Source organism: Rhea pennata, chromosome 2 (assembly GCF_028389875.1).
Source record: "Rhea pennata isolate bPtePen1 chromosome 2, bPtePen1.pri, whole genome shotgun sequence".
Lineage (NCBI taxonomy): Eukaryota > Metazoa > Chordata > Aves > Rheiformes > Rheidae > Rhea > Rhea pennata.
This window is the reverse complement of record NC_084664.1, coordinates 149352617-149378365: the sequence shown is the minus strand read 5'-3', so window position 1 is coordinate 149378365 and position 25749 is coordinate 149352617. Positions and strand designations below refer to the sequence as shown.

Here is a 25749-nt window from a genome sequence, read left to right as displayed (position 1 = left end):
GGAGGAACGTGGTTACCAAACACCCCCAAAAGCATAAGAGAAACACCTGCAGTAGCTTAGATAGCAGGGGTAAGCTCCAGAGCTCAGAAATAAGACCTGGTATGTTAACTTCCTTAGAGAAGTAGGATATAAAAAAAGGTATTTATTTTAAACTAATGAGCCATTTTTACAAATTAATAAAACTTTTAAAGTCACCTTCAAGGTAACACAGGTAGCACTCTTCACTTGCTGGGTAACAAGAGCACCAAGAGCCACGTGCAGGCACGCAGGTGCCGATATGCAGTCGGTGCAGAGCTGAAAGGCCGTGACAGACAACCCTAACCGAGCAGGGCCCTCAGGCCCGGCCTAGCCCAGCACCCGGAGCCAGGGGAGGCCCCTCACTTGCCAGAGGCCTAAGCAGCCATACCCAGGCAGTGTCAGCAACGGTGGCTGTCTCGGCGAGGCTGGACAGGAGAAGCAGCATGAAGACCCCTGAGGACAGAGGACACGGGAGGCCCCTCCTCCGACCCGCACTGGTCTCTCACTGCCCAGGACCACTACAACAGCCAGACCGAGGGGAGCCGGCAGCCATCTTAACGGTGGCGCCGGGCGGGTGGCGAGCGCGTACGGAGACGGGGGAGCCGCGCGGGGGCACTGCGCAGGCGCACTTGCCCCCCTCTCGCCGACCCGCGTTGGCCCCGCCCCTTCCCCGACGGCCCCCGGTGTCACTCATCTGACCTCACGCCGCTCCGGCCCCGCCCCTTCCCGGCCCGCGGGCGGAGCGCTGGGGCGCGGCGCATGCGCGGCGCGCGGCGCTGAGTGGCAGTTGCCGGCGCAGGCGCACTGGGCGGCAGCGCCGCGCCGGAGGAGGGGGGCATTTTAACAGTAAACATCCTGCCGATTTGAACGGCGGGTTTGGGCGGCAGGAAGGGCCGCCGCCGCCATCTTGTTTGTTTGAGTGAGCGGCTCGGCTCGGGGAGGAGGAGCGGAGCGGTCCCCCAGCCCGGCCTCGCCAGCCGCCGCGCCAGCCTCCCCCTGCCCCGCACCAGGGTAAGGAGCGGCCCCGGCCGCGCCCGCGCCCCCCGGGCCCCGGCTCCCCGCCGCCGCCCGAGGGGGCACGGCCGCGGCCGAGCCCAGGGGCGCTGCCGGCCTAGCCGGGCGCCGCCGCCGCGGCCGGGCGCGGAGCGGCGCTGCTCGGCGGCGCGGCGCCGGCGGCTCGGCCGGGCTCTCGGGGCGACCGGCAGCGGGAGGGGCGGGCGCGGCCTGCGGCCCCGTGAGCGGCGGCACCTCCTGCGGCCCCCGGGCGGGGGCGGGGCGGCCCCGCGGCGCGGCGGGGCCGGGCGGTCGGGGTGAGCCGACCGGGGCGGCGTGGGCAGGGCGTGGGGCTGCGGCGGCGGCGGGCGCGGGGCGGGAGGCGGTCCCGTGCGCCGGGTCGCCCCGGTGTCGCCACCTCCTCCGCGGGAGAGGCAGTTCGCCGCGGAGCCTACGGGACAGCGTTTGGGGATCCTGCGGTCTCTGATCGCTAGCTGTGGGCTTGCGGAAGGCACTGCCTTTCTCCGGGGCTGCACGCCTCTGGAGGGGAGCAAAGTTTCATCTGCTTGTCTATTATTTTTTAGTTGGGTAGTCTGCTTGGATAGTAGACTATTGACTACTCTTGTAGTCCCCATTAATAGCATACACACTACCTTGTGGGCACTGTAACTGTTCTACAAGAGAAATCACATTTAGAATGCTTAGGTTTTTAAGAACTGAAATGTTTCTCCAGCATCTCTTGTGGATTCCTTGATCTATTTTTACTTTCCTTTTTAAGGAAACATTTCTCATGATGCTATATGACAGCCTTCCGTGTGTATAAAACAACGTGTTGTATAAATAACAAAGAAAGTATGGGGTCACTATAACTCATTGACATCACTCCATTTAAGAGAAAATTCTTTTTGTTAAATTGAAAAGAAGGAAATACTGTAAATTCTGAGAAGTTACCATTTAGACCCACATTGGGTGACTGTGTATACTAAACACTCTTTCAGTAATACCTTCCTCAGTGAAACTAATTGCATGTGAAATGAGGAAATGTCAAACCATTCATATGGCCAACCTTACGTTTTGTAAAGTTTGATTTGCAAATATTTAACATTTGTGCAATTTATAAACACCGAGTCCGTTGAACTAAAATTTTAACTGTGCAGAAGAAATAAATTGGTGGAAAAAATAAAAGGAGGAGCAAAAGGTTAGAGAGATATGTAATAAATATGGAATTACCACAAAATTACATTAGTGTTGTCTCACCATCAGGGTTACAGTACTTCAGATAACATGGAGTTTCCCATGGCAGTGAGAGTAGTTGCCTCAGTTAATATGTCAATTTAACTTGCCTCTTTAAGGAAAATGTTAGAAAACTAGTCTTTGAAATATGATTCTTAGGTGAACAGTGCAGAGGAGTAAAAAACTATTGCAAAAGAAAGAATTATTCTCTTATTTGAATTACCTTTAAGGAGTGTGTTAGCAGAGAGTTTCTGCAAGTGAATCGGTATTATTTGGACTTAGAACTGGAATTGCAGAAAACTGGTTGAGATAACCTAGATGGGGCCTAAAATTGATAAGGTTCTTTTCCACTGAATGAATGGACATGTTGCATATCTAGGTGCAAAGAAGGGATTCCTGCTGAGGGTTAGGTATGGAAGTTGATTTTCAGGGGCAGGGACGCTACTCATAAGGTTCAATGAACTCAAGTTCTATGTGATAATTTTAAAAGATCTTGCTCTTTAATTAGCAGCTTCAATGGGGTGCTGTTTCTAACATTTTTTATGTATGTGTGTAGCTGGAGAATGCAGCACCTATAATGGAGAGGTGTGTTTAGAGCAATTACAGACCTGGTAGTGCAACTTCAGCAGTATAATTCTAGAATGAAACATTGATGGAGAAACTTAGGCTTGGAGATAAATGGGAAGTGCTGTATGCATTTATCAAAGGTGTGTCATATTGGACTAGTCCAATTTCATCTTTTCAATAATTGATTTTGTGGACATAAGAAATGGAGGTGACTTGTCACTGAACTTCAGTAAAGCCTGTGGTGCCACAAAGAAATGTATTAAAATGGAGAAAAATGAGGATTAACAAGAGATTTACAAATGTGGTTGAAGAAAGGAGATGAAACATGGCACTGCTGAAAGGGGAGGCATTGGGCAGTAAGAAGTTACCAGTGGAGAAGTGTGAAGGTTGGTCCTGTGATTGATGTATATGTGTGTATGTGTGTGTATATATATATATATATATATATATATATAAAATATAAATATATTATATATATCTTTTATATATATATATATATATATACACACACACATGCACAATATATATATGTACATATATATATATATATTTTTTTTTTCTTCCAATGCTGACCTGGCATCAGATGTTAGGTGTGCTAATGAAACTTGCTAGTAAGACAACATTAGGAAATGCTTTTAATTGAGAAAATTTTAGACATGAATTAAGCATTGAATGTTAAAGAGACTAGATTATAAGGTAAAATGCAATAACTAAAAGTACAACTGCAGGGTCAGATTAATTGGGAGTTAATAAGCTTTCATAACAGCTTCATAATAGAAGCTTTTATTATTTGGGAGCAGCTGAATAAAAAGAATATTTGGGTGAAGAACTTTGATATCTGGAAGACTTGGGGTCACTTTTGGGTGTGATATAGGAGGGAGAGGACAAATGTGGCCAGAGGGCATGATACGTCCTGCAGGGCCTTGCTAGTGCAGTTGGGGAAGAACGGAGGCATTGAGGGCAGGATTGTGAGGCTTTGCTTGGAACACTGAAGTTCTGGACTCCTGAGGTCTCTCAAGACTAACTCAAATTGCAACAGAAAGATTTTTGTATAGGATACACTTACGTTCCCCATGTTACCTAGGAACAGTTTATCTTAATAGAAGAAAAACAGGGGAAGCACAGTGAGAAAATGTTGGAAGGAAAGTGGTGAGAAAGGAAAACAGATATTTAAGTTGAGGATTTTGGTATAAGAACAAATGAAGTAAGCTGACTGTGACTGAATTTAAACTGAAATATGGAAGGTTTCTATTGATCCGTGGATGAATAGCCTTTACAACAAGAGCAGAGGTAGGTGACAGTAAAAACAAGTTAAATCTTTAACATTTGAACTAGTGTGTATATACCTAACGTGGCCTAGCAGGATAGCACGAAAGTGGATTTAATGAGCTAGAGTGGAGGAATTCCCCTCTCCAAAAATTCTTTATTTTTAGATAGCAGCTATCTTAAATGTGTGCTGGTCAAATTAAAATCTGAATATTGTATCTGTTGTCTGCAGAACTAACATCAGCTGTTACTGCATTAAGCTTCTTTCTGAATCTCCTGAAGGATGGGACTCAAACTATGAGAGTGCTTTTCAGAGTTTAAATACTTACTCCTTCTAACATGCAGAATGACTTTTAAGACCTCGAGTTTGTGAGTTGGTGGTTAAGATGGAGTTCCATATGTAGTGCCTGCGCAATTTGCTTCTTGTTTCTTCAGAAGTGTCAGTTACCAGATACTAAGGTAGGAAAATGGAACAAGTGAATTCTGAATCGGACCCTGTGTACTGTCTGTATCGTATTTCTTAGTTTCACTTTACACATTTGATTACTTTGTTTATAGAACTGTAGTCTTTATGCACTTCTATAGAAAGAAAAATACTATAATTAAGATAATACAATTATCAAACCACACACTTGGAGAAATCTGAGGACAATTGTGGCATATTAAAAAAAAATTCTAAATTAAAATGAAGTTTAAACTCTTTTCAAAGCACAAATTGAACGGGGTCAGAATTTTTTCCCAGACCTGTTTGAATAGGTATTCTTTTTGCCTTACAGCAGTGCCAGAAGAATGAGTAAGTTCTTAGAGCAAGTTCTAAGGTCCTGGATTGTCTTTGGTCAACTTAAAAATAAGTTATAATTACATTTTGCTTTCTGTGTTATACATACAAGCACACTCATTCATACACACGTATAAAAGCCTTTAAGAACCATTAACTGCTCTTTTAAGCATTCTTATGAATTGCTTTTGCAGCCAACAACATAAGTTGAATGTATGTACTTGTGCCACTCCAAGAAATTCAGTTCCTTGAACATCTACCTCAGTCTTGAATTATGCCAGAAAATCTATTTCTTTTCATTTTACGCCACTGCATCAGCATGCAGTCCTATGAAATAAAGATCAGACAAAAAATGACATAAGTAAAAGGATTAGCTGAAAAGAAAGAAAAAAAATCCGGAGAAAGTGAGAACAGCCGTTGGGGCTGCTGTAAGGGATTGTGCTGATCTCCAAACCACAGTAACTGAAGTGCTGTAGTTAAGAAGTGTAAAGATATGCTTCATATAGTTGCTGTAACCCAGGTATTATAATTCTGCAGATCATATGCTAGAACTTAGAAGTGGCAGAGATTTAAACTGTGATATTGAAAGTTTAGTACTACAGTGAATAGAAGTATTACTTGTTGTTTATTAATAACATTCAGATTAGTACAGGTTCAGATTAAAGCACTTTTTAAAACTATTTTTTAGTCTGATAGTCACATATTTTATTTGTGGCAACACTACATTAATGTGTGAAGGGAAACAGCCAGCCTCTAACCATTTTTGATTCTTATTCAAAGTTTTTCAGTATCTTGAACAAGTAATATAATCTCATTAATTCTACAGGTAAGTGTTAGATATGATCCATAATTACAGGAAGGACAAGTACTGAGAGTTGCCAAACCTAGGCAATGCTGTAAGCATGAGTGACCATTAAAAGTTTCTGTATCTTCCCTCCATGCGATGTTTTTTCAGCCACCTCTCATTTAATTGCAAATGGATGCAGCTGTTTTGAAACCTATCCACATATGTACAGTCTCTTTACAGGGAGTATTTTCACCTTGAATGATTGTTTTTTCAAAGACAGAAAGAAGTTAACAATGTGTCTTAAAAAAAAAAAAAACACACAACTTTGTTATATCATTATTCTTGGTGCCAGTGTGATTCTCGCATCTCAGTTTCTTGGGAATCTTGTTTCCTCTTAGATTTTTTAGATAGCTGTTTAATTCTGCAATAGCAATGACAGTGTGAGCATAATACAGTCATTAGTTGTTTCTCTGAGTTGTCCAAATAGTATTTTTCATGTTAACTTCAAATTTTCAAAATATTTTCAAGATTACACTTAATTCTGAGTTTGATCTTTTCTGAAGCTTGTGATTTTATATATGTGTGTGTGTATTTACACATATGTGATTGTAAGACATCAGTGAATGATGGTGCCTACCTCAGTGAATCAAAGTATATTCTTTTGCAAGTGTTTCTGGAAGATTTTAACACTGTTGGAATCACAGTTTAACATACTATTGGGTGGTGGTGGTTGTTGTTGTTTTTTAACTGAATGTTTGTGTCTCCTGCATTTATGGACATCTGTTACCAGAGTGGCGGATGGATTCTGTAGTAACTCAGGAGACCAAAATGCTGTATTTGCAAAGATGTGTCGTTACATGTGTTGCAGTGCTATCAGGCTTTAGAAGATGCACAAGAACGGGATAAAAATGTCCAGTGGCTCTTGGGACAGTGTGACATTTTCTGGAAAACACTGAAGAGACATTTTTTTAAAAAAACAAAAATCCTCCTCTAAATTCCTGTTATTGATCAAGGTGACTTACAAAACTGCCTAGTTGTGCTTCCTAGAAAAAATTGGTCGTTTCCAACTTTGCACTGCACTGTCATTAGCCTCATACAATCTCAACAAATGAAAAGGATGTTTTCACTACTTCTTGATTTGCAGTTCTATTATGATCCAGACCTATCCTCTCTATGGTTTTAATGTTTTATTTACCATATTAGCCCAGGCTGAACATGGCTTTTGTTCCTCTTAAGCCCCCTGCACTGTGTCCGTTCTTGATTATGGGCAGAATAGGCAATCAACCGGTCACTTAGATTGAAAGGCTTGATAATCTGTGTCCTGTTGTCCAAACAGTTCTTTTCTCTCTTTTTAATGCCACTGAAATTCAAAACCTCCATCGTTCTTACCTGTTGAATGATACATAGTACAGCCTACAAGGATCATTTCCCCTATGATTTGTGTTCTCTCAACTTCCGTTTATTTTTTAAAAACTAGCTTGTTGCCTGTTACTGTCAAGTACCGACCCTTATGTGTACAATTCTGCGTTTGTTATCCAGATATCTAGAGGCCAGCTTTGCTTCCACTGAGCCAATAATACCAGTCAGTGCTGTTGCCCGCTTACTGTTTTTTCTATCAGTCAAATTGGTGTTCCCCCCTCCTTTCTGTAAAACATGCCCTGAAAACATCAACAGATGTACCATAACTGCTTTGAAACTTCTTGCTTGGATCTACAAATAAATTGTTACGATTTAGGTCTTGGGGAAGCACTAGTTTTATGGCTAGAAACTGGTGCACCTCACGCTGATTCTGCCCAGAGCGAGCAGCCACGATTTTAGTGTGATATTGCTATGCTTCCTCTGAAAATGTTTCTGTAGTCACAGGAAAGGCAAAACTTAGAGGCAGTAGTTGCATCTTTCCTGGTCTCTTTCATTTCTTTTTTTCTTGGTTATGGACATTTCTGGAGAAAAAAACTACTTGTAGGGGTTTTTTCACCTCTTCAGAGCAAACTTTCTGTTTTATCAAGCTTGTAGTTGAACTGAATCATATGCTTACCTCACTTACGGCAGTGGCATGTTTAGGTAAGATGTCGTGCTATTCTGTTTCGCCCAAGCTTCATATATTTGCATCTGTATCATCCTAAGAAGGTAGCTACTAGATAAGTAGATGAAAGAGTCACTGTAGTGAAGGAGGAAATCAAAATGGAATCTTCAGGAAGATTAGGAAAATGTAGTCGGTTTTCTTAACATTTTTGTCAACCCTTGAATTTAAAATGAAGTGTTACTAACTAGATTCTAAAACGACAAGGTAGTCTGTTCCGAAATGAAGACATAGTTGTTCTTTCCATTTAAGAAAATGAGAAGCCTAAGAAGTTTAAGACTGCTTTTTATTGTGCTGAATGCTATACTGAAATACACTGTCAGGCATAATGTACTGTATATATCGGCAGTAGTGGTATTATACTGAGTATTTCAGTAAAATACTGAAAGCTAGTATAAAAAGAAACGGAAGTACCAGAAAACTAAAGTGGGCAGGAAAACCTTTGAGGCATCTGTTTATATTACGTGAGTTTTGATACCAGCCTTCACCGTAAAGTTTGCTTGGAGTATTTGAGTTTTAAGGTTCTTTTTTTTTTCTTGCTGAGTGATAAACCCTTTTAATTATGTAAATGATCTTAATCTGAAGAAAAAGCATTGACTGGTCACTGTTTCTTCCTGTTTCATGTTTCAGTTGTAACATACATATATACATGATGGCTGTGAGCTATGATTTTCATCTCCTTAAATATTTGGTACAAATACTTTGATCTTAATGATTGGAAAGGAGACATATCCTTTGCTTACATAAGAGAAGGATGTTCCTCGTGAAAAAAATCTCTGCAAAAATATTTCCCTTTCTCTTTACAGATTTGCACTTTCTTTTAGACATCTGGGACCATGTTCTACGCCCATTTTGTTCTGAGCAAGCGTGGGCCGCTGGCCAAAATCTGGCTGGCGGCCCACTGGGATAAGAAGCTAACCAAAGCCCATGTTTTCGAATGTAATCTGGAGAGCAGTGTGGAGAGTATCATTTCACCAAAGGTATCTATCTTACACTGATGTAATGTTATCTTGTACTGAAAAGAAATTAGGTATACAGGTGAAATTATGTATACAGTTACTATTTAGGTCACCAAAACAGATAAATTCTTAATGTTGCTCTTTGAAAAGGTGGAAAGGTCAGTTCAGATGTGCAATACTCCATTACCTAATTGATTCTAAAGAGTATTTTCCCCTCAATTTCCTAATGCTAGAGTTTTGCACTGTTTGATTGTAAAATGTTTTGCTTTACGTAAAGGGAGGACTTGTATCTTAGTGTACTATGTGTTATCTAGAAGCAAATGTTTGGAAGAAAGTAAAGCTGGGCTTTCCTAACAAGTACCTTGTGAAGAGCTTATGATGACTGTCTAACAGTACTGTTGTTACTGGTAGCTATTAAAATAATACCTGAAATATTCTTGTCTATGATTTATGACCTAGATATGAAGTAAGTTGCTTTCATACAGTTGATAAGGTTGGCAGGGATCTCTGGAGATCATCTAGGCCAACCCTCAAACAAGTGGCCTGTATGGGGATCGAATCTGTGACTTTGGCATTATTAGCACCGCACTCCAACCAGCTGAGCTAGTTTCTACTTGGTTACAGTAAAAAGATCTAAAGAATCACAGTACTATGTAATGTTGATTAAGTGAAGATAGTTTTTCATGTGGCAAAATACTCTATAGTAGTGTTAGAAGCCACATATTTTTTGAGTCTTGTCTGGTTTTAGGGAAAGCCAACAGATGGGGACAAAACTGGAAGAATAGAACAATTCTATAGCTATTGTGGAATCAGAGAGATTTCTCTGGTGTTTGTAAATGCTTGGGTTTTTTTTTCATTTTTTTTTCCTCATCCTCTACTACTTAAAAGAAATTGAATTGTCCATTTGAGAACTAATGGACTGATATGGTGTGACTTTTAATAGATGCTTGAATATCCTCAAAGCAAGCCTATTTATAAAAGAGAAAACTTTGTTTTTTATCTTTATTTTTTCTTTTGACTGAAACAAATATAATGATGTTTCAGCAGTTCTGCTCTGGATTCTAGAGGAACTGAAGATATTTCATTCCAGAACAGAATTATTTCCTTCAGTGTCAGCTGTGAAAAAAGTTAAAAAGAAAAGAATAACAGTCACAGTCACAAATGGACTGCAGAATTATTTTAGAAAAAGTAAAAATTACTAGGTACTCTTTTCTCTATTTAAGTTTGTATAAGGCTTTATTCAGTCATCTGGATTATTAGAAGGATATTTCATGTAATAAAAAATCTGAGTTCTTACAGTTTGAGTTTGCAACCTGTAATGTCTTAGTCTTTCTGGGAGATAATTATTCCATATACATGTCAAGACAGGTATCGTGTCCTTTTGGACTAAGACATTTAAGAAGAGAGCCCCTCCCTGGTGTTTTTTGTTAGTTTTACTGTTCCTGCAGCTCATAAAAACTCTTGATTACGTAGTAAAGCATAGCAAAGAGGCTAAAGATGAGAGGGACAAGTTTGAAAGGAACTGAAATTAGTTTTAGTGTGTCATTTGCCTGTTTATGGACACCCCAAATTTTCCACTGTTTATTTTTCTCTTTAAGTGAAGGACTTAATTTGTCAGCAAGGGATGATAGGTAATTGGATATCGTTCCTAGCTTACCTTTTGGTTAGTGCATGTGGAGAACAGAATAAATTTTAATGTCTTACTGTCCAGCTTTTGATATTTTTTACTATGCTCAAGATTAAAGCAATAAAGATGTCATAAGATGATGTCATGAAATAGATTTCATCTTGTTCTGACTGGTAAAAAGATGACAATGTTTGGAAATTCCTGGAGTGAGCTGCTATTAATTTACAGATGTTTATTGGGTTATCTGTAAGATATCTATAGGACATAATCTAGAACTGTACCCTTTGAATTCTTTGTTCAGAGCTTTCTACCATTTTTTTTAATACTTATTTTATATATATAATATTACTGAAAAACTGTTGCAAGGCTGACAAATTTCACTAGAGGGGAAAAGAAACAAGGCTACATTTAATTCACGGATTTAAAATATACTTTTAGGTGAAGATGGCACTTCGAACCTCAGGACATCTCCTGTTAGGAGTTGTTAGAATCTACCACAGGAAAGCAAAATACCTTCTTGCAGACTGTAATGAAGCCTTTATTAAGATCAAGATGGCTTTTCGTCCAGGTACCTGTCTTTAGCTAAACGTTGTCTGAAAAGTTAAGTTACGTAACAGTCTTTATTAAGCAGGTATATAGTTGTACCTTCCTGTCCCCATAGGAGAAGTACAAGAAGTTATTTCTTTAGTTTGGCTTCAAGCTGACTGTGTGACTGAGATGTACGCTGAAAAATATCTTTTCACTGAATTCTGAACAAAACTACTTCGTATTAGTGCTGACCAGTAAAATACTCTGTGTTGTGCTTATGGCAGTTGTCGGTGTATTAAGTGAAATGGGAATGTGCTGGATGATTTTCCCTTTTGTCTCAAGTCCAAGAAAGTGGACATGCAAGACCAGTTGCATGTACTGAATAGAAAGAAAGAAGGGAACTTGCTGCCATGGAGGAAAAAGGCTCCCTTGCCGTTAGGTGCCAAATAAAAATATAAGCAAGTTTTATATGGTCGCACCATTTTTGCATTTTAATTTCAGGTTTCTGAAAGAAATGTGAACAAGAAATGTGAATGAGTATAACAAAGATATTTTCCTTTTTTGTGTGCAACAGTGTATTACTGTTCCCCCTCTATTGTTAGTTAATCTATTAAGATTTTCCATAAAGGCAGAGAGCCATGTTAATACCTGAAATGAAATTACATTCAGCAGTGAATTACTTGGCGTAGACACAGATGATAGTTTTCTTTAATTCCAGCATGGGAACTTTTTTCCAGCTAACTTGTGGAAGGAATACTACTGAATACTCACCGCTTCTGAATTACACGCATTCTATCTTTCTAAGTTCATGAGTGTAGAAGATCTAAGAACTGAACTTCAGGAAGTTCTTTTAAAAGGCAGATCTTGAAAGCCAGAACAATACTGTTCAGAGAAATTAATAGATATAATATTTTTATCTATCTTTCATGATCTTCCTGTTGTGATCCAAGCATTTTAGTGACAGTTCATTGACTACTGCATTTAACTTGCCTGGGCCATGAGAACACATAGATTTGTCTAATTCCAGAAGGCAACCTGTTTTCCCAGTTTCCCCACTCCCAACAGAGTACAGGGAAGAGTACAGTAAAAGAAAAATTACAAAAAGCAGCATGCTGACCTGAATCAAGTTGAGGTGCTTGTATCTGTTCTCAGTTTACTAGCCTTGTGGCTTAGACATTATCTTGATCCTGGCTGCTCTGAGAATCATTTTTGTTTTATTTTAAGCATTTAACAACTGAAAACACTGAATAGCCCTGAGAGGAGGGGATAAGTTTCTGCAATCCTAGCCAAGTGCAAGAGTGACAAACTGCAGAATCGTGTTCTGTCTGATCAGTAGTTCTCTGATTATCCATTGCAGAGAGGAGGTTGGTGGACAGTGTTTTTGATATATCACTGTCTCCAAATAGCCTGTAATGTCTGTAATGTGTGGGTTTGAAGGTAGAACATACAACTGAAATCTGTGAGTTGAAGAAGGAACTGAAACTGCATTTGCTGTGCACTTCCACTGTCCTGACTTCTAAGCTTTTGAATAAAAGAGAGGCACCTCTGGTTGCCATTGAAGAAAAGCTGCTGCTCTTACTAGTTTTGTGTGATGCTAAATAGTCATGCCCTGAGAATGCTCACTGCATGGCAGATTTAAGACTCTCAGGAGTATAGATATGTATTCAGTTTAGGGTAATACAACTATTTTAAATGCAGAGGCATAAGACTTGTATGTGGCCCAAGTACAGTATTGTGTAGGGACTTTCAGAGCTTGCTGAGAAGTAAATAACTAGAAGCAGAGTAGTAGTACTGTGTTGCCACTATTTCAACCAAACCAAAACGTAGAACTAACTCATCTGGAGCATCATACTAAAATGATTTTTAGCAGATATCTGAATTGGCATTGCATGGTGTTATGATGACCTGTGAGGCCTTTGTTATCTGTGTGGTTCTGTGTTGAACTACACAAATACATGTACTACTGTGTACCTGAAGACTGCAGTTTTTGCAAGGTGGTATACCAGCAGCACAAAGTATGTATTTTGAATTTAAACTGAAGCTCAATACTAAAATCATCTAAAGATTTTTCAAAAGCATCAGTTTTTATCAGCTTAAAGATAATAAGATGTATCTCTCTCTGTAGTGCAGAGAGAATAATGCTGAAGGCACAGGAAAAAAAAATGCAATCCTTGGTAAGGATTGGAAGCTCATGTCTGAGTGTTCTTCTGCAGGGGTTGTGGATTTGCCAGAGGAAAATAGAGAGGCTGCTTACAATGCTATCACCTTACCTGAGGAGTTCCATGATTTTGACCAACCACTTCCAGATCTAGAGTAAGCTTGTTTTTTGCTTTATTCCATGCTAATGTTTGTTTTTAGTGGAGGAGAATATGGTTTTAGATAGCAAACTCATTGCTGAATTTTAAAAAAAGCAAGCTTCAGGTAATTGTTATATTCACAAGTCTTTTAGTACACTAAGCAAGTACATAATCATTTTTTGCATTGATTTTAAGTTTACAGTAATATCTAATTTTAACTAAAGTTAAAACTGTCATTATGATTGAAGCTTTTGAAATACTCAGATATCTATCTTTTATTTTCTTTTGCCTTCTATACAAGGCACTCTACGTCATATACATTCTCAAGGTAGATAAGGTTATTTTTATGGAAATGTCCTGATTGTCCTTGTATAGTGGCACTTGTAATTCTTATAACTTTTTAATACTAATAAGTTACTTGTAGACGTATTAACTATTCCAAACTGTATACTTGTTACTAATGTTTAAGAAATTGATGCTGCTCTTTTGTAGATTGTTGATAATGGAACTTCTAGGATACAGATTGCATTAACTAGTGTTGTATTTTGATTTATATTCAATTTATAATACACACTACATTTAAACAATTCTGTGGTCTTCTAAGGAATGTACCTTCACATAGCACAAAGAGTATTAACTTGATATTCTAACTGGATATACTTTTGGATAAACTGTATTAGTGACTTCTGAAACTTAGTTGAGGGTGAGGGTGTTTCTTTATTAATTTGGGTTTTTTAAATTAGTGTGTCTCCAACATAACAAGAGGTAAGAGAGATTACTGATATGTTTTCCAGAAGCTCACGCAATTTTGAATTATAGATTTTTTTTTTTTAGACTGTGAATGGTCTTAGCATTTTGAATAGTCTTTTCTATTTGCATTCACCATCAGCTATTTAATTAATTAACTGTATTGTGTACATTTTAGGAGCTAATTTCATGTGTATCTAAGCAAGCTTTAATCCATTGTTGAATTTTTAAAGTTTGGAGATTTTAATAATTGCCTTCTGTTTGTTCAAGTGATATTGATGTGGCCCAGCAGTTCAGTTTGAACCAGAGTAGAGTGGAAGAAATTACAATGAGAGAAGAAGTAGGCAACATCAGTATTCTCCAGGATAATGACTTTGGTAAAATATCTTGTATATTAATACGTTGTTAATAAGCTAGTTTCCATAGCTCTAAAATTATAGTTTTACAGTTATCATTTTAGTATAAAACCAAATTTAGGCTAAACTGGCTGTGTTTTTGTATGTTTAATATTTAGTGTATAATTGTGAGTTTTTTCCAAAAATTCTGTTCTCTAACATTCAGCAAGCTGCTAGATGCTTATATAAAGCAGCAAAATATTCAGCCAGGTTTAATAATTAAAGTACTGTATCAATTGCAGTTTTTAAAATGTGATGTAAAAGTCAGCAGTTATTTTAATCTTAAGTGTATTTTCATTCAGAAACTGTTATGAGATATCTAAATTTAGAGCGATTACAGTGGTGACCGGTTTCCTGCTGCTACTTTCAGTATCTTTTCAAACACAGCATTCTAAGATCTGAATCAAAGCCTAGAAGCAGTTGTATTTGAATAGCCAAAGGATAAATGATTTCCCAAGTGTAATAATGTAATACATAAGTTAGAAATCTTACTGAAACTATAATTTATAATTAACTTCTGTTGTATTCATTTGCTCTTGGTACTTGAAGCCCGGCTTGAAGTATAAGGTATAACTCCTTTTGGAAGAGTCATTGGTTTCAGTGCAGCTAAGACATAAGAGTCTTGTAACAGTCAATTTCAGATTGGTGTAAGAAAAATGACTTGAAGAGTTATTTTTGTAATTGTTCAGAGCTACAGTATTGCTGAAGATCATTTCTTATATTTGTCATTATCTCTTCAATTAAAACAAGTAGATGACTTCATGAAAAGCATAACATTGGTAGAGATTGCTGCCTTTTTTGAAAGAGAAAAATTGCAGAATTAATGACAAAACTCAGACTTAGGAGTGAGCGTTTCCTAGTTGGTTAGCTAAGTCTCACACATCTCAGTTCTTCGGCATTTATATCAGTGAATGATATTTTTGCAGGTGACTTTGGGATGGATGATCGTGAGATGATGAGAGAAGGCAGTGCATTTGAGGATGACATGCTGGTGAGCACCAGTGCTTCCAATCTCCTGCTGGAACCTGAACAGAGCACGAGTCACCTTAATGAAAAAGCTAATCACCTGGAATATGAAGACCAATATAAAGATGATAATTTTGGAGAAGGAAATGATGGAGGAATATTAGGTATGTTTGAGAACTTAACATGTTTTTTCTCTGTTCTGCCTTCTGCCTCAGGTATTAGGAGTTGAGAGAAGAGAAATTGTTTCCTTTGCTGCTGAGGTCCCTCTCCAAGTTATGCCTTCTACCCTGAGATTCTAGTTTGAGAGGGCTACTGTAATGCCAATAATACTGATACTAACTGCTGCATATTTTAACATCCAGTATGAACTAAACTTTTTGGAGCTTTTCCATTCTATTTGTAATATTCTTTAAAGAGAAGTCAATGTACACCTCTTCCAGTTCTTAGTCTGCTTCCAAGTGTTTAATGAATACTTTGAGAATTGTATTGAGTGCTTCTCTCTGAAGTAATAAGGAACCTAGTAAGATGTGAATGTGACAAAGTATTCTAATAACGGTTATTTTTAAACTAAAGTTTGAACTATTTTGCACTTTGAAAAAAACACTCAACTGCTTTCATGTCAGCATTCATACAGCTGTATGTAATCTTTACACCGTCTTTATGGTTTTCATAAATTTTGTCTATACTTTCTATGAGACTTTCTGTATGCAGATCTGATTCTTTCTTATGATTGTTTCAGATGACAAACTTCTCAGCAATAATGATGGTGGTATTTTTGATGACCCACCAGCACTGTCAGAAGGTGGAGTAATGATGCCAGAGCAACCTCCTCATGATGATATGGACGATGATGATAACGTATCAAGTGAGCATGATCTAGCATTAAATCTGGAATTATTTGCTTTTATAGAATTAGTTTTCTAATTAGTTAAAAAGCATGTTTAGCTGAGAGCATGAAATGGTAGACTACTTTAAGGTGTGGGGGAGGGGAGAGGTAGCAGAATTTCTTTAGGTTTTGACATACAGTGCAAGATACTTGTTCTAATTGGCAGTGGGTGGACCAGACAGCCCAGACTCAGTAGATCCAGTAGAACCATTACCAACCATGACTGATCAAACAACGCTCGTTCCCAATGAAGAAGAAGCTTTTGCTCTGGAGCCTATTGACATAACTGGTGAGTAAGATATTTGGGAATATTTTACTTGGATCATCAGAGACTTTCTTAGCTCAGTGAATTGGAAACAGAAGTCTAGCCTTGTTTGTCTTTCACTTTGGAAGTAAATCAGCAGCAAACAGCTGAGTATCAAATTGCTTTTATTCTAGTTCTAGGCTTCCAGTGCTTTCCAGACAGGTACAGTGACAGTCTTGGAGAATACTACTTCTTAGCTTTTCCAGCAAGGATGGGTAGCAGCATGATCTGTAGCTTTTGATGAAAGTGTTAAAATGCAGGGTATTGTAATAGACCTTGTTACATCTTTAAGACAGTATCTGCAGTGCATCAGAATTCGCAGTATCCTGTGTTTGACAGCCAGGAGTGACTGTTTAGGCCAAGAACATTACCTCTAGAGTGAATGCTCATCTTCTAGTGATTCGTAGCTTTAATGAATTGCTGAACCCTGGAGATGTATCTTTGCATTTAAAATTCTACTTTTTATTTCATTCAATATTTTCTTTTATTTTAAATGATACTGTATGTGGCTCAACATAAACAGATCCCTGCTTTATTTAAGTTAAGATCTGGAAAAAAATATAGTTTGTTCTGTGTTTTCAGACTAAACTCCAGGCCCTGATTTACTGCTTGGCCAGTTAAAAAGCCTTAGCGCTGCCCTCTGGTGGCAAGCTAGCAACAGAGGTCCCAGCTGATCAGCTGGGACCAGCAAAGACAGCGTTTGCCAGAGCTTCAGGGTCTGCTGCAGGAAGGCCAGGCTGTAAGCTGTTTACACTAAATTCATTCTAGAGCAGGATGAGAGGTACAGGTAAGATAACCATCCACATTAACGCTACCAAAGTTCAGATAGAATTTAGGGGAAAGATTTGATGCAATATTTGGCTATTTGGTCACAGGGATCTTGCGTCTTGAGGGTTTGCTCATGAAGAACATCATCCTGACCAGCAAGCTAAGAGGGAGGGAGGCATGTGCACCTGAGGCCAGTGGTGAGGTTAAGGGACATTCAGTAGAGCTTTCAGTGTGCGTAGAAGATGTAGTTGACTGGGACGGTGTACGTAATGTTTAACTTTTTTTATAGTGCTTTTAGATTTTCATTCCTTCTCTTAAAGTTAATATTGCTTTAAATTCTTGAGGTTGCTTTATACACGGACAAATATGGCATATAGAGAGACTGCAAGATTTTTACTACAATGTGTGATACCTGGTTGAGCTAACCCTTGTTACTTTTTAAAAATTTCAATAGTCAAGGAAACCAAAGCAAAGAGGAAGAGAAAGCTGATTGTGGACAGTGTGAAAGAGCTGGATAGCAAGACTATTCGAGCCCAATTAAGTGACTACTCTGATATTGTTACTACTTTGGACTTAGCACCTCCCACCAAGAAACTGATGATGTGGAAAGAAACTGGTGGAGTTGAAAAGCTTTTCTCTCTGCCTGCCCAGCCTTTGTGGAATAATAGACTATTGAAGGTAATTATTTTAGAAAGATCATTTCTAAAGGAACTTTATTCAGAATTGTTTCATGTATATTAAATATTAGTACTTGAATAGCAACATACCAGTATTTATGAAGTTAAAAAAAAAATAAAAAACAAACAACTGAGATCAGCAACACTTAGTGTTTATCACTTACAGGAATGCATGAAAATTGGATTTTTTTAACATGTTACAGTGGAATAGGAGCTTAGAAATTGGAAAGGGAAGATGACTAACAATTGATCTGAAATGAAATAGGACGCTGAAAAACACAGTAGTGAATAATCGAACTCTTCTTCTGTAGCTCTTTACTCGTTGTCTTACACCGCTTGTACCAGAAGACCTAAGAAAGAGGAGGAAAGGTGGAGAAGCTGACAACCTCGATGAGTTCCTTAAAGACTTTGAAAACCCAGAGGTTCCTAGAGAGGAACAGCAACAACAGCAGCAACAGCAACAACGAGATGTCATTGGTTTGTGACTTGTTAAAGATTCTCTGCTTTCCTTCAGAGCTTATTTTTACCTTTATGCTTTATGTTAAGATAACAAAGATTATGAAGTGCCAGGGCTTTGTAATTGGTTACATAGCTTGATATACAGTCTCTGACTTAAAACAGCTTTTCTTTCTAGATGCAGAAGAGACTTCAGATATTCAGTTTGATCCAGTGAATTAACTGGGTATTGTAATGGGTTATGTGCACGCCTGCACTGATTATGTTTAGGTTGCTGCAGAAGCTTATGCAAGCTATTTAGCTGCTGAATTGCAAATTAATAACAAATTTGTCTTAGCAGTGTAGTTTTAAACTTTACTGAAGTATCTAAAACTGGTTTCATTATGAATAGATGAACCTATTTTAGAAGAACCAAGTCGTTTGCAAGAATCAATGATGGAAGGCAGCAGAACCAACTTGGAAGAATCTGTTATGCCACCACCACCACCTCAAACAGGTGTAAAACGCAAACTGCAGCAAGTAGAGCCGGAACCAGTGTTACCTGTGAGTAAGATTATGCTGGAGAATTTAGCTGATCTCTCTGAGCAGGAATTGACACAGAATTGAGCACCAGCTTTCTGCAATGTTCTGAGATATGTTGGAGTTGTATCATAATCTTTGTCCCTTGGTAGCTTTTATGGTATTCCTTAAATGTTTTAGTAAGATTTCCCCCTAAAACACATGTAAGATAGAGAAACAGCACTGGTTCACTCAGGAAAAAGTCTTGAAGGAGTAAAGTCTTGCTGAGAAAGCTATTAATTCATTCTGTTGTGGCAAGTGTGTACAAACTGGTTTCACTGACAAAATAATACTGCTAACTGCACAAATTATTTCTTTTTAAAGATAGTTAACGTGTTCTAAGGTTAAGGGTTCAAACAACAGTTCTGATCTTCATGAAATGTTTCCTGAGTGGGTCATGCATAGAGCTGGAAACTTGTTCCTTTCTACCTCTCCTGTTAAAGCTGTGGTGCTGTGAGAGAGGCAACCAACAGTTAGGGGGATGAGGAGAGGGGGAGGTCGTAGAGGAGTGCAAGATGAAAGGCATGCTTTATTTCTGGGTACTCACCTGATGAGAACAGTCCTGAATTATGCTGTCTTATCTCATATTGTGCAGTTGTCTTGTTCCACTTTTTTCATGTTTCCTAGCTAACAAGTTACTCACTGTTGAATGAGAGTGCAAAAATCTTATAAGAGGAATGGTTTCTGCTACTGCTTCTTTTGGCCATGTCCCTAAATGAAATTGGCGTTGACTGTACTTTGTGCTGAAGTCAGTGCTATTAATATGCGCTGGGAAATCTGGAAGCAAGTTAACTAGATCAGGTCTCCAGGAACACAGATGTAGAGATAGATAATGTATGACTTTCAAATGGAAGTTACTCTGAACTAGTTTGGGGTGGGTATTGAAATGCTGTCAGGTTCCAGAGTAACTTTACTGGCAAAAACTTAACCTTTTATAGACTTGGGAAGAATGCCAGATGTGAACTTTATCCTTAGAGTTGATAACATAAATCCTGATAAATTGCTTATCTGGGTTTTCCTGTTAAAAATCTCTTCTGAGAATGGTACTTGAGCACCAATCAGTCATGTGAGATTTTGGAAACTTTGTGGAGTATCTACATTTTAATTGCTTTCTACTTCTTTGTCAAAGAACAAAATTCTGATATTCTGAAGGTGCTTTGTTTTGTTCCAGTGAGCTAAAATAAGTTCATATGGCATTGCATCTGGTTATGTGGAGTTTTGAAGTTGTATGTGCTGATCTGAAATATGTAATCCTGTGAAATGAGATCAGTAATTTGGATGATAGACTAAATGAGGGTGTTGGAATATCGTTTTTTCTTGTACTGATATCTTAATTTCTGTTTTGAGTTGAATCTAGAGAATTAGAAATACATTTATGAAGACCAAAACAGAAAAAAACACTTTTAGTTTTCAAAACACTTGGAATGTGTAACAAATAGGCCTGGATTACATACAACAATTACTTTGTGAAACTGGTTTGTAGCATCAACTTTCAATTGTAAATAGCATCAGTTTCAGTACTTTAAACTGTTCTCTGTATTCTTAAAGCACCCACCATCTCAGCAGCTGGAAATACCACCTGTAGAAATGCCTCCAGAAGAGCCCCAAAACATCTGCCAGCTAATACCAGAGCTTGAACTTTTGCCAGAAAAAGAGAAGGAGAAGGAAAAGGAGAAAGAAGAGGAAGAAGAAGAAGAGGTAAGAACTGAGCTCCTGAAAAACAAGATATGTATAAAGGATTTCTGTGTTCCCTTCAGCACTGTTTGGCTTTGGATTCATTAAATAGCACAATAACAAACAAATCTTCACTCATTACTTGGGAAGTGAGAAGCTGTTAAAAGGTAGATTTTAAAATCTGAAATTTTCCCTTGACTATTTAAAAATTGCCTATGTATTCTACTTTGACTTAGAAGGTGCTTGTATTTTCATGCATGGTTTGATTAAGCCACTCTATGTATATTTATGATGTCTTATGCAAAAAGTTTTTTGAGTTACTTTTAAAATTTCATTGTAAATGTTTCATGCCACTTAATAAAAGAATTTTTTTGTAAGGAAATATTCCATATCCTAAAGTGCTGTAAGTGAAATTGTGTCTTAGCTGGAGTATTTAATAATTTGTGGATCTCGAACTTCATTGATTTTTTTTATAGAAAAAGGCAAAAAATTTATTTTTTTTAAATTACTGTTACAAAAACAATGTCCCTGGACCCATGCAGTTCTTTTGTGTGGTGAGTCGCACATAAAAAACATGAATTGCCTAAGTCAAGATTATTTGATCACATTGCTAGGAAGCAATGTAAAAAGTTGTTACTATGTGCAGAGAAATATTACCTTGTAGTAGTACAGTGAAAAGAAAGAAACGCATGCTAACTTAATACTGGGAAATAGAAACTTTGGACAAGCAGATTGGTTCTTGAGTTCGCTCGCCTTTATTTCTTTTCACTTAAGTGTGCATTGTTAAGATTTGAAACAAAGTAGATCTTGCTTGCAAAAGCTGAACGCTATCTTCCATAAACAAGCACTGTTAAAATAAAAGCACTGTTGATATCATGTTCAGTACTAACAATGCTCGATTAGATTGTGTCTTCTCATTCAGCAGTTGTAACTGAACTTTTGTTTTACTAAGTGTCAGCATGACATTTTGAGTCCAAACATTATGGTGAACAACTGTACTAAGCTACATGAACCTAAATGTTTGTCTTCCTCTGTACCATTTCCTCTCACTTCTGTCTGTATCCTGGGAATGAAATTGTCTTTCTTTTCTGGCTAAATCGTCTCTGACTTGATGAAGAACGAAAAGCTACAGTATCTAGAAATACTCTTTTCGTCTCATAACAATAGATCTTTTCATCCACTTAGGTGTTTTGTGAATGTGTAAATTTTTGCTGTTTGCAGGAAGAAGATGGCACAGGGGGTGATCAAGATCAAGAAGAGAGGAGATGGAATAAGAGGACTCAACAAATGCTTCATGGGCTTCAGGTACACATGATAATTTACTTGCTCTTAAAGTATGTTTTGAATGTGCCTATAGAGGCTTTTGCTGTGAGTTAAAGGGTTAAGTAAGAGCTTTATTTTCGGTAGATATTACAGACCTAAAATATCAATTCCGTGTTAGAATAAATATTTAAAGTATAGCTTGTAATTGATTAAATCATAACATAATTTTCATTTTTCCAGAGAATATTTGAAGCATTTTTTTTGCACTTTTTAGGTCATGTTAATGAATATTTTCCAACCTTAGCCACGTTTTGTATGCAAGTAGAACTTATAGAAATTCAAATTCTAAAATAATTGGTTTAGATTGTGCGTTTGTAATGAGACCTTAGCACTTCTGCCTTTATGCTCTGTAACTGGAGGCAAACCTCCTCATGGATCTAGGGATAAAACTATTACAGAATATTTACTCCTGGCTGAGTTAATCTGAGAACTTCTGTGCTGTGACGGCTGAATTCCCCCCAAATGTGGGACTCTGACCTTTCTTGAGGTGCGCATTTCAGCATTCAGCATCAGACTGCAACTGTCAATCTGCACTGACAGTTAGTCTTTGTAACATATTTTCTTGCTGGAACTAAGGGGTTTTATTCCTAGTAAGATATTTGAACAACCCTAGCACACACCTGAACTTCAGTGTAGACTGGTTGCCATTGGTGTATTGGTCTCTGGATGTACACTTCATATATATACGTGGACTACCTTTGCTTGTTAGTCTCGTTTTGGGTTTTCACCCCTTCCCCTTAATCATTCTGACAGCTCTTGAAATTCTGATGTCACTGAAGTGTTTGAGTCCCATTTCTCTAATCTAGTTTTGATTTCTAAAGTTTTGTTCATTATCTGTCAAATCGATATGGCTCTAGCTCTGTTGACAGAAACTCGATGTCACTAATGTAGCTCTGAATTTCAATTATAGTGGATTTTTTTTAAATTCCTTTTATTTAAGGATGCTGCTGAGTTTTCAGTAAACTAGTTTTGTGGTAATGTTTTTGGACTGAGTTCCTCAGAAATACGATACCAAGCTTTAGGTTTCTGGAAACGGTTGCTGGAGTTCCATTACAAGAGTTACACGCTTACCTCTCTAAACAATGAAATCTTAACTTAAAACTTCTTTAAGAGCATTATAGCACTTAAATATTCTTAAATTTAGTCTATATTACACTGAAAACTTAGCTGAATTAAGTCACGTGTCAGTTCTTCTGCATATCTGTAAGAGTTCTACCAGTTTAAGTAAAATTGTTTTTAAAATTATCACTTTAAATAATTGTTTGCAAGTATTTAGTTTGCAACTCTGCGTAATGTTTTCCTGTGAAGCATTTCATCAGATTTCTGAAAGGAAAATCAGTTTTTTTGGACCATGTCTAGCTTTTTGTTTGATACTGATTTCTGTATATTCAAAAAAGCATCATATTAAACTGAAGTCTTAAAGTCTCTAACGGGATTAGAAGTTAAGATTAGTTTAATATAAAGTAATTTGGTTTGGCCAACTTAGTATCTTTTCATCTAGCCAACAAAATATGCGTTTTCTTGACTTATTTTTTCTGGTCAATGCTTGTGGGGGGGGGGAACATAAGTGACTTTTGAATGCTCAGTGTTAGACAAAGGCTTTTACCTTCAGAAAATTATGCTCCTTTTAAAGAACCTTAGCACTTTTTTTAAAATGCTAGATTATGATTTTTATTGGAGTTATTTTTATTTTGAGAATTAAAACAGATTTTTTTTGATGTTATTATTAAGAAATATTTGCCCTGTAGTGAAAAGAGACTGGCTGGCTATTGGTACCCAAACAGACAACTTTCTGCTATATTACAGCATTTCTGGAATATGTGACTATAAGTACACAAACTCGAGATTGATTTTTCCCGCATCTCTAGAAAGTCTGCTTGCCTCTGTTTAAATGAGATCATGTAGAAATTTTTATGTACATACTGTGTAATGCCCCTATCCTGAGTCTAATCCTTCCAGATTCCTCAGAGTGTGTTGGGAGTGCCAATGAACAGAATCTTGGTGTTGGACATTCTTGTATGTAGATTTTAATTTATTTGTGGTATCAATGTCTGCTTTTTCAGAGAGCTCTTGCGAAGACTGGAGCAGAATCTATCAGTTTGCTTGAGCTGTGCAGAAATACAAATAGAAAACAAGCTGCTGCGAAATTCTACAGTTTCCTGGTACTTAAAAAACAGCAAGCTATAGAGCTGACACAGGAGGAGCCTTACAGTGATATCATTGCAACACCTGGTCCCAGATTTCATATTATTTGAATGGTTAGATAGGACAGAGCTAGTGTTTGTTTCACTAGTGCATACATGTATTGCCCCATCTGTAGGGCCCCCAAGACCATTGCAGAAAATTTAGATTTTATTGTCTGTACAAAGTCCTTGGTTCTTTTTTTTTTTTTTTTGTTGTTGTTGTTGTTTTTTGCATTTTAAATTTGCCACCGAAATTTTTAGTGAAACTGCTGTTGGGGGGTGGGGGTGGGGTGGCTTGAGTTCCAACTGCAGAATCCAGATAGCTCAAGGACCCAGATGAAGATTGTTTTAACAACTTGGAGCAGATGTGTGCAATATTGGTGCATGTAATGTTGAGTATCAATGAAAATGTCTTACTATAATTTGACTAGCTTGATTCAATAGTGATATTTTTAACCTATACAAGTAAAACTGAATGGCCAACCTATTGTCTGATTAAAAACTTTGCCAAACTTGTCTAAAATGTTCAGTCTGCTTCTCATAGTAGTGATTTTTTCCCTCTTCCCTAGATCTTTATGTGCATACCATGGGTGTCTCATACAGCTGCCAATATGAAAGGTAGTGCCTGATATGTCAGCTTGCTTTGTCACTGCATTTTTGCAGTCAGATTTTTGTAGCCCTTGATGCTAAGGGGAAACGGGTGTCTGTGGAAAGCACTTCCTCCAAGTGATACTATTACATACGTGAAAGGACAGAATATATGTTAAGCATTTTAGACAAAACATTCCTTTTCACTTAACACCTCATTATGGTCCACTACTGATAATGGCGAATTACTGTTAATAAGCATCAAATAAGAACTTTAGTCATTTCATTTAAATCTTTAAGGTATCAAAATGCTTTAGGTTTGTTAGAGCTGTATATAAACTACAGACTTTTTAAAAACAAAACTTCTAGTTTGTAAATTATCTGATTTTTATTAAGCAGGTGTATGAAAGTAAGATTAGGAGAAGTTGAGTAGATTGCCTTTGTAAAGATGCTAAATTCAGTTACCACCTGTACTGAAAGGGCAGCAAACTTGAATACGTAGTTGAAAACGGGCACACTTCCACTTAAATGCGTAGTGTATTAATGGCTTTTTGGATATATTTATGGTTTTATTATCAGTTTTCCAATAATGCACACTCCTGTGTTCAAAATATTTTATCGGTTTTGCAAAAAAGTCCCATTTGGTTTTACTATAAAGAATGAAGCTTTACTGTTAGACCAGATAGCACCAGAAATTATGTGAATATGTTGATTATGGAAACCTGTCTTAACTTTTTTTAGGGCAAAATTATTCACATTCAAAGTTCTGGTTTTAATGTTGGCACTTTTGTGAAATAATTTTGGGACTCTGAAATTTCAGTGTATACTCGAGTGTAAAATTATGTGAATGTTTAACAAATCTGAGACTACACGATGACCATGTTTTAATAATCTTGAAAAACTTAATTGTATAAAGTTACTGCAGCTTTATTTTCAACATGATGTGCCTGTAAAACCATGATTTTCCCCTTTGTAAAAAGAGACATTGTAGATAACTTGAATGTTTAATTATAGAAAGGTCATTAGTTTCTTGTTACACATTTTTAGTCTGTTTTTGTTGCTTTTCAAGGTTAATATTCTTGAAAATAGTT

General features: G+C 37.7%; 1 protein-coding gene across 3 annotated transcripts; it reads left to right on the top strand.

Annotated features, from left to right (window-relative positions):
- Positions 1 to 862: 862 nt before the first annotated feature.
- RAD21 (RAD21 cohesin complex component) lies at positions 863 to 25749 on the top strand. Of its 3 annotated transcripts, none has more exons than XM_062570564.1 (15): positions 863 to 1029; positions 4310 to 4536; positions 8529 to 8702; positions 10747 to 10876; positions 13050 to 13149; positions 14151 to 14257; positions 15202 to 15405; positions 15981 to 16106; positions 16294 to 16416; positions 17654 to 17877; positions 18188 to 18353; positions 18724 to 18875; positions 20439 to 20588; positions 21786 to 21869; positions 23951 to 25749. In XM_062570564.1, the coding sequence occupies exons 3-15, from the start codon at positions 8559 to 8561 to the stop codon at positions 24140 to 24142; spliced, it is 1902 nt and encodes a 633-aa protein (XP_062426548.1). In that variant the 5' UTR covers positions 863 to 1029; positions 4310 to 4536; positions 8529 to 8558; the 3' UTR covers positions 24143 to 25749. The 3 variants fall into 3 exon arrangements, with proteins under 3 accessions (XP_062426548.1, XP_062426546.1, XP_062426547.1); XM_062570563.1 differs by lacking the exon at positions 863 to 1029 and adding an exon at positions 3024 to 3197; XM_062570562.1 differs by lacking the exon at positions 4310 to 4536.

Coding starts and splice junctions, on each gene's coding strand:
- RAD21 (XM_062570562.1), top strand. CDS start 8,559: ATGTTCTACGCCCATTTTGTTCTGAGCAAGCGTGGGCCGCTGGCCAAA. Junction 17,878..18,187: donor GGAATAATAGACTATTGAAG/GTAATTATTTTA, acceptor CTTCTTCTGTAG/CTCTTTACTCGTTGTCTTAC. Junction 18,354..18,723: donor GCAACAACGAGATGTCATTG/GTTTGTGACTTG, acceptor CATTATGAATAG/ATGAACCTATTTTAGAAGAA.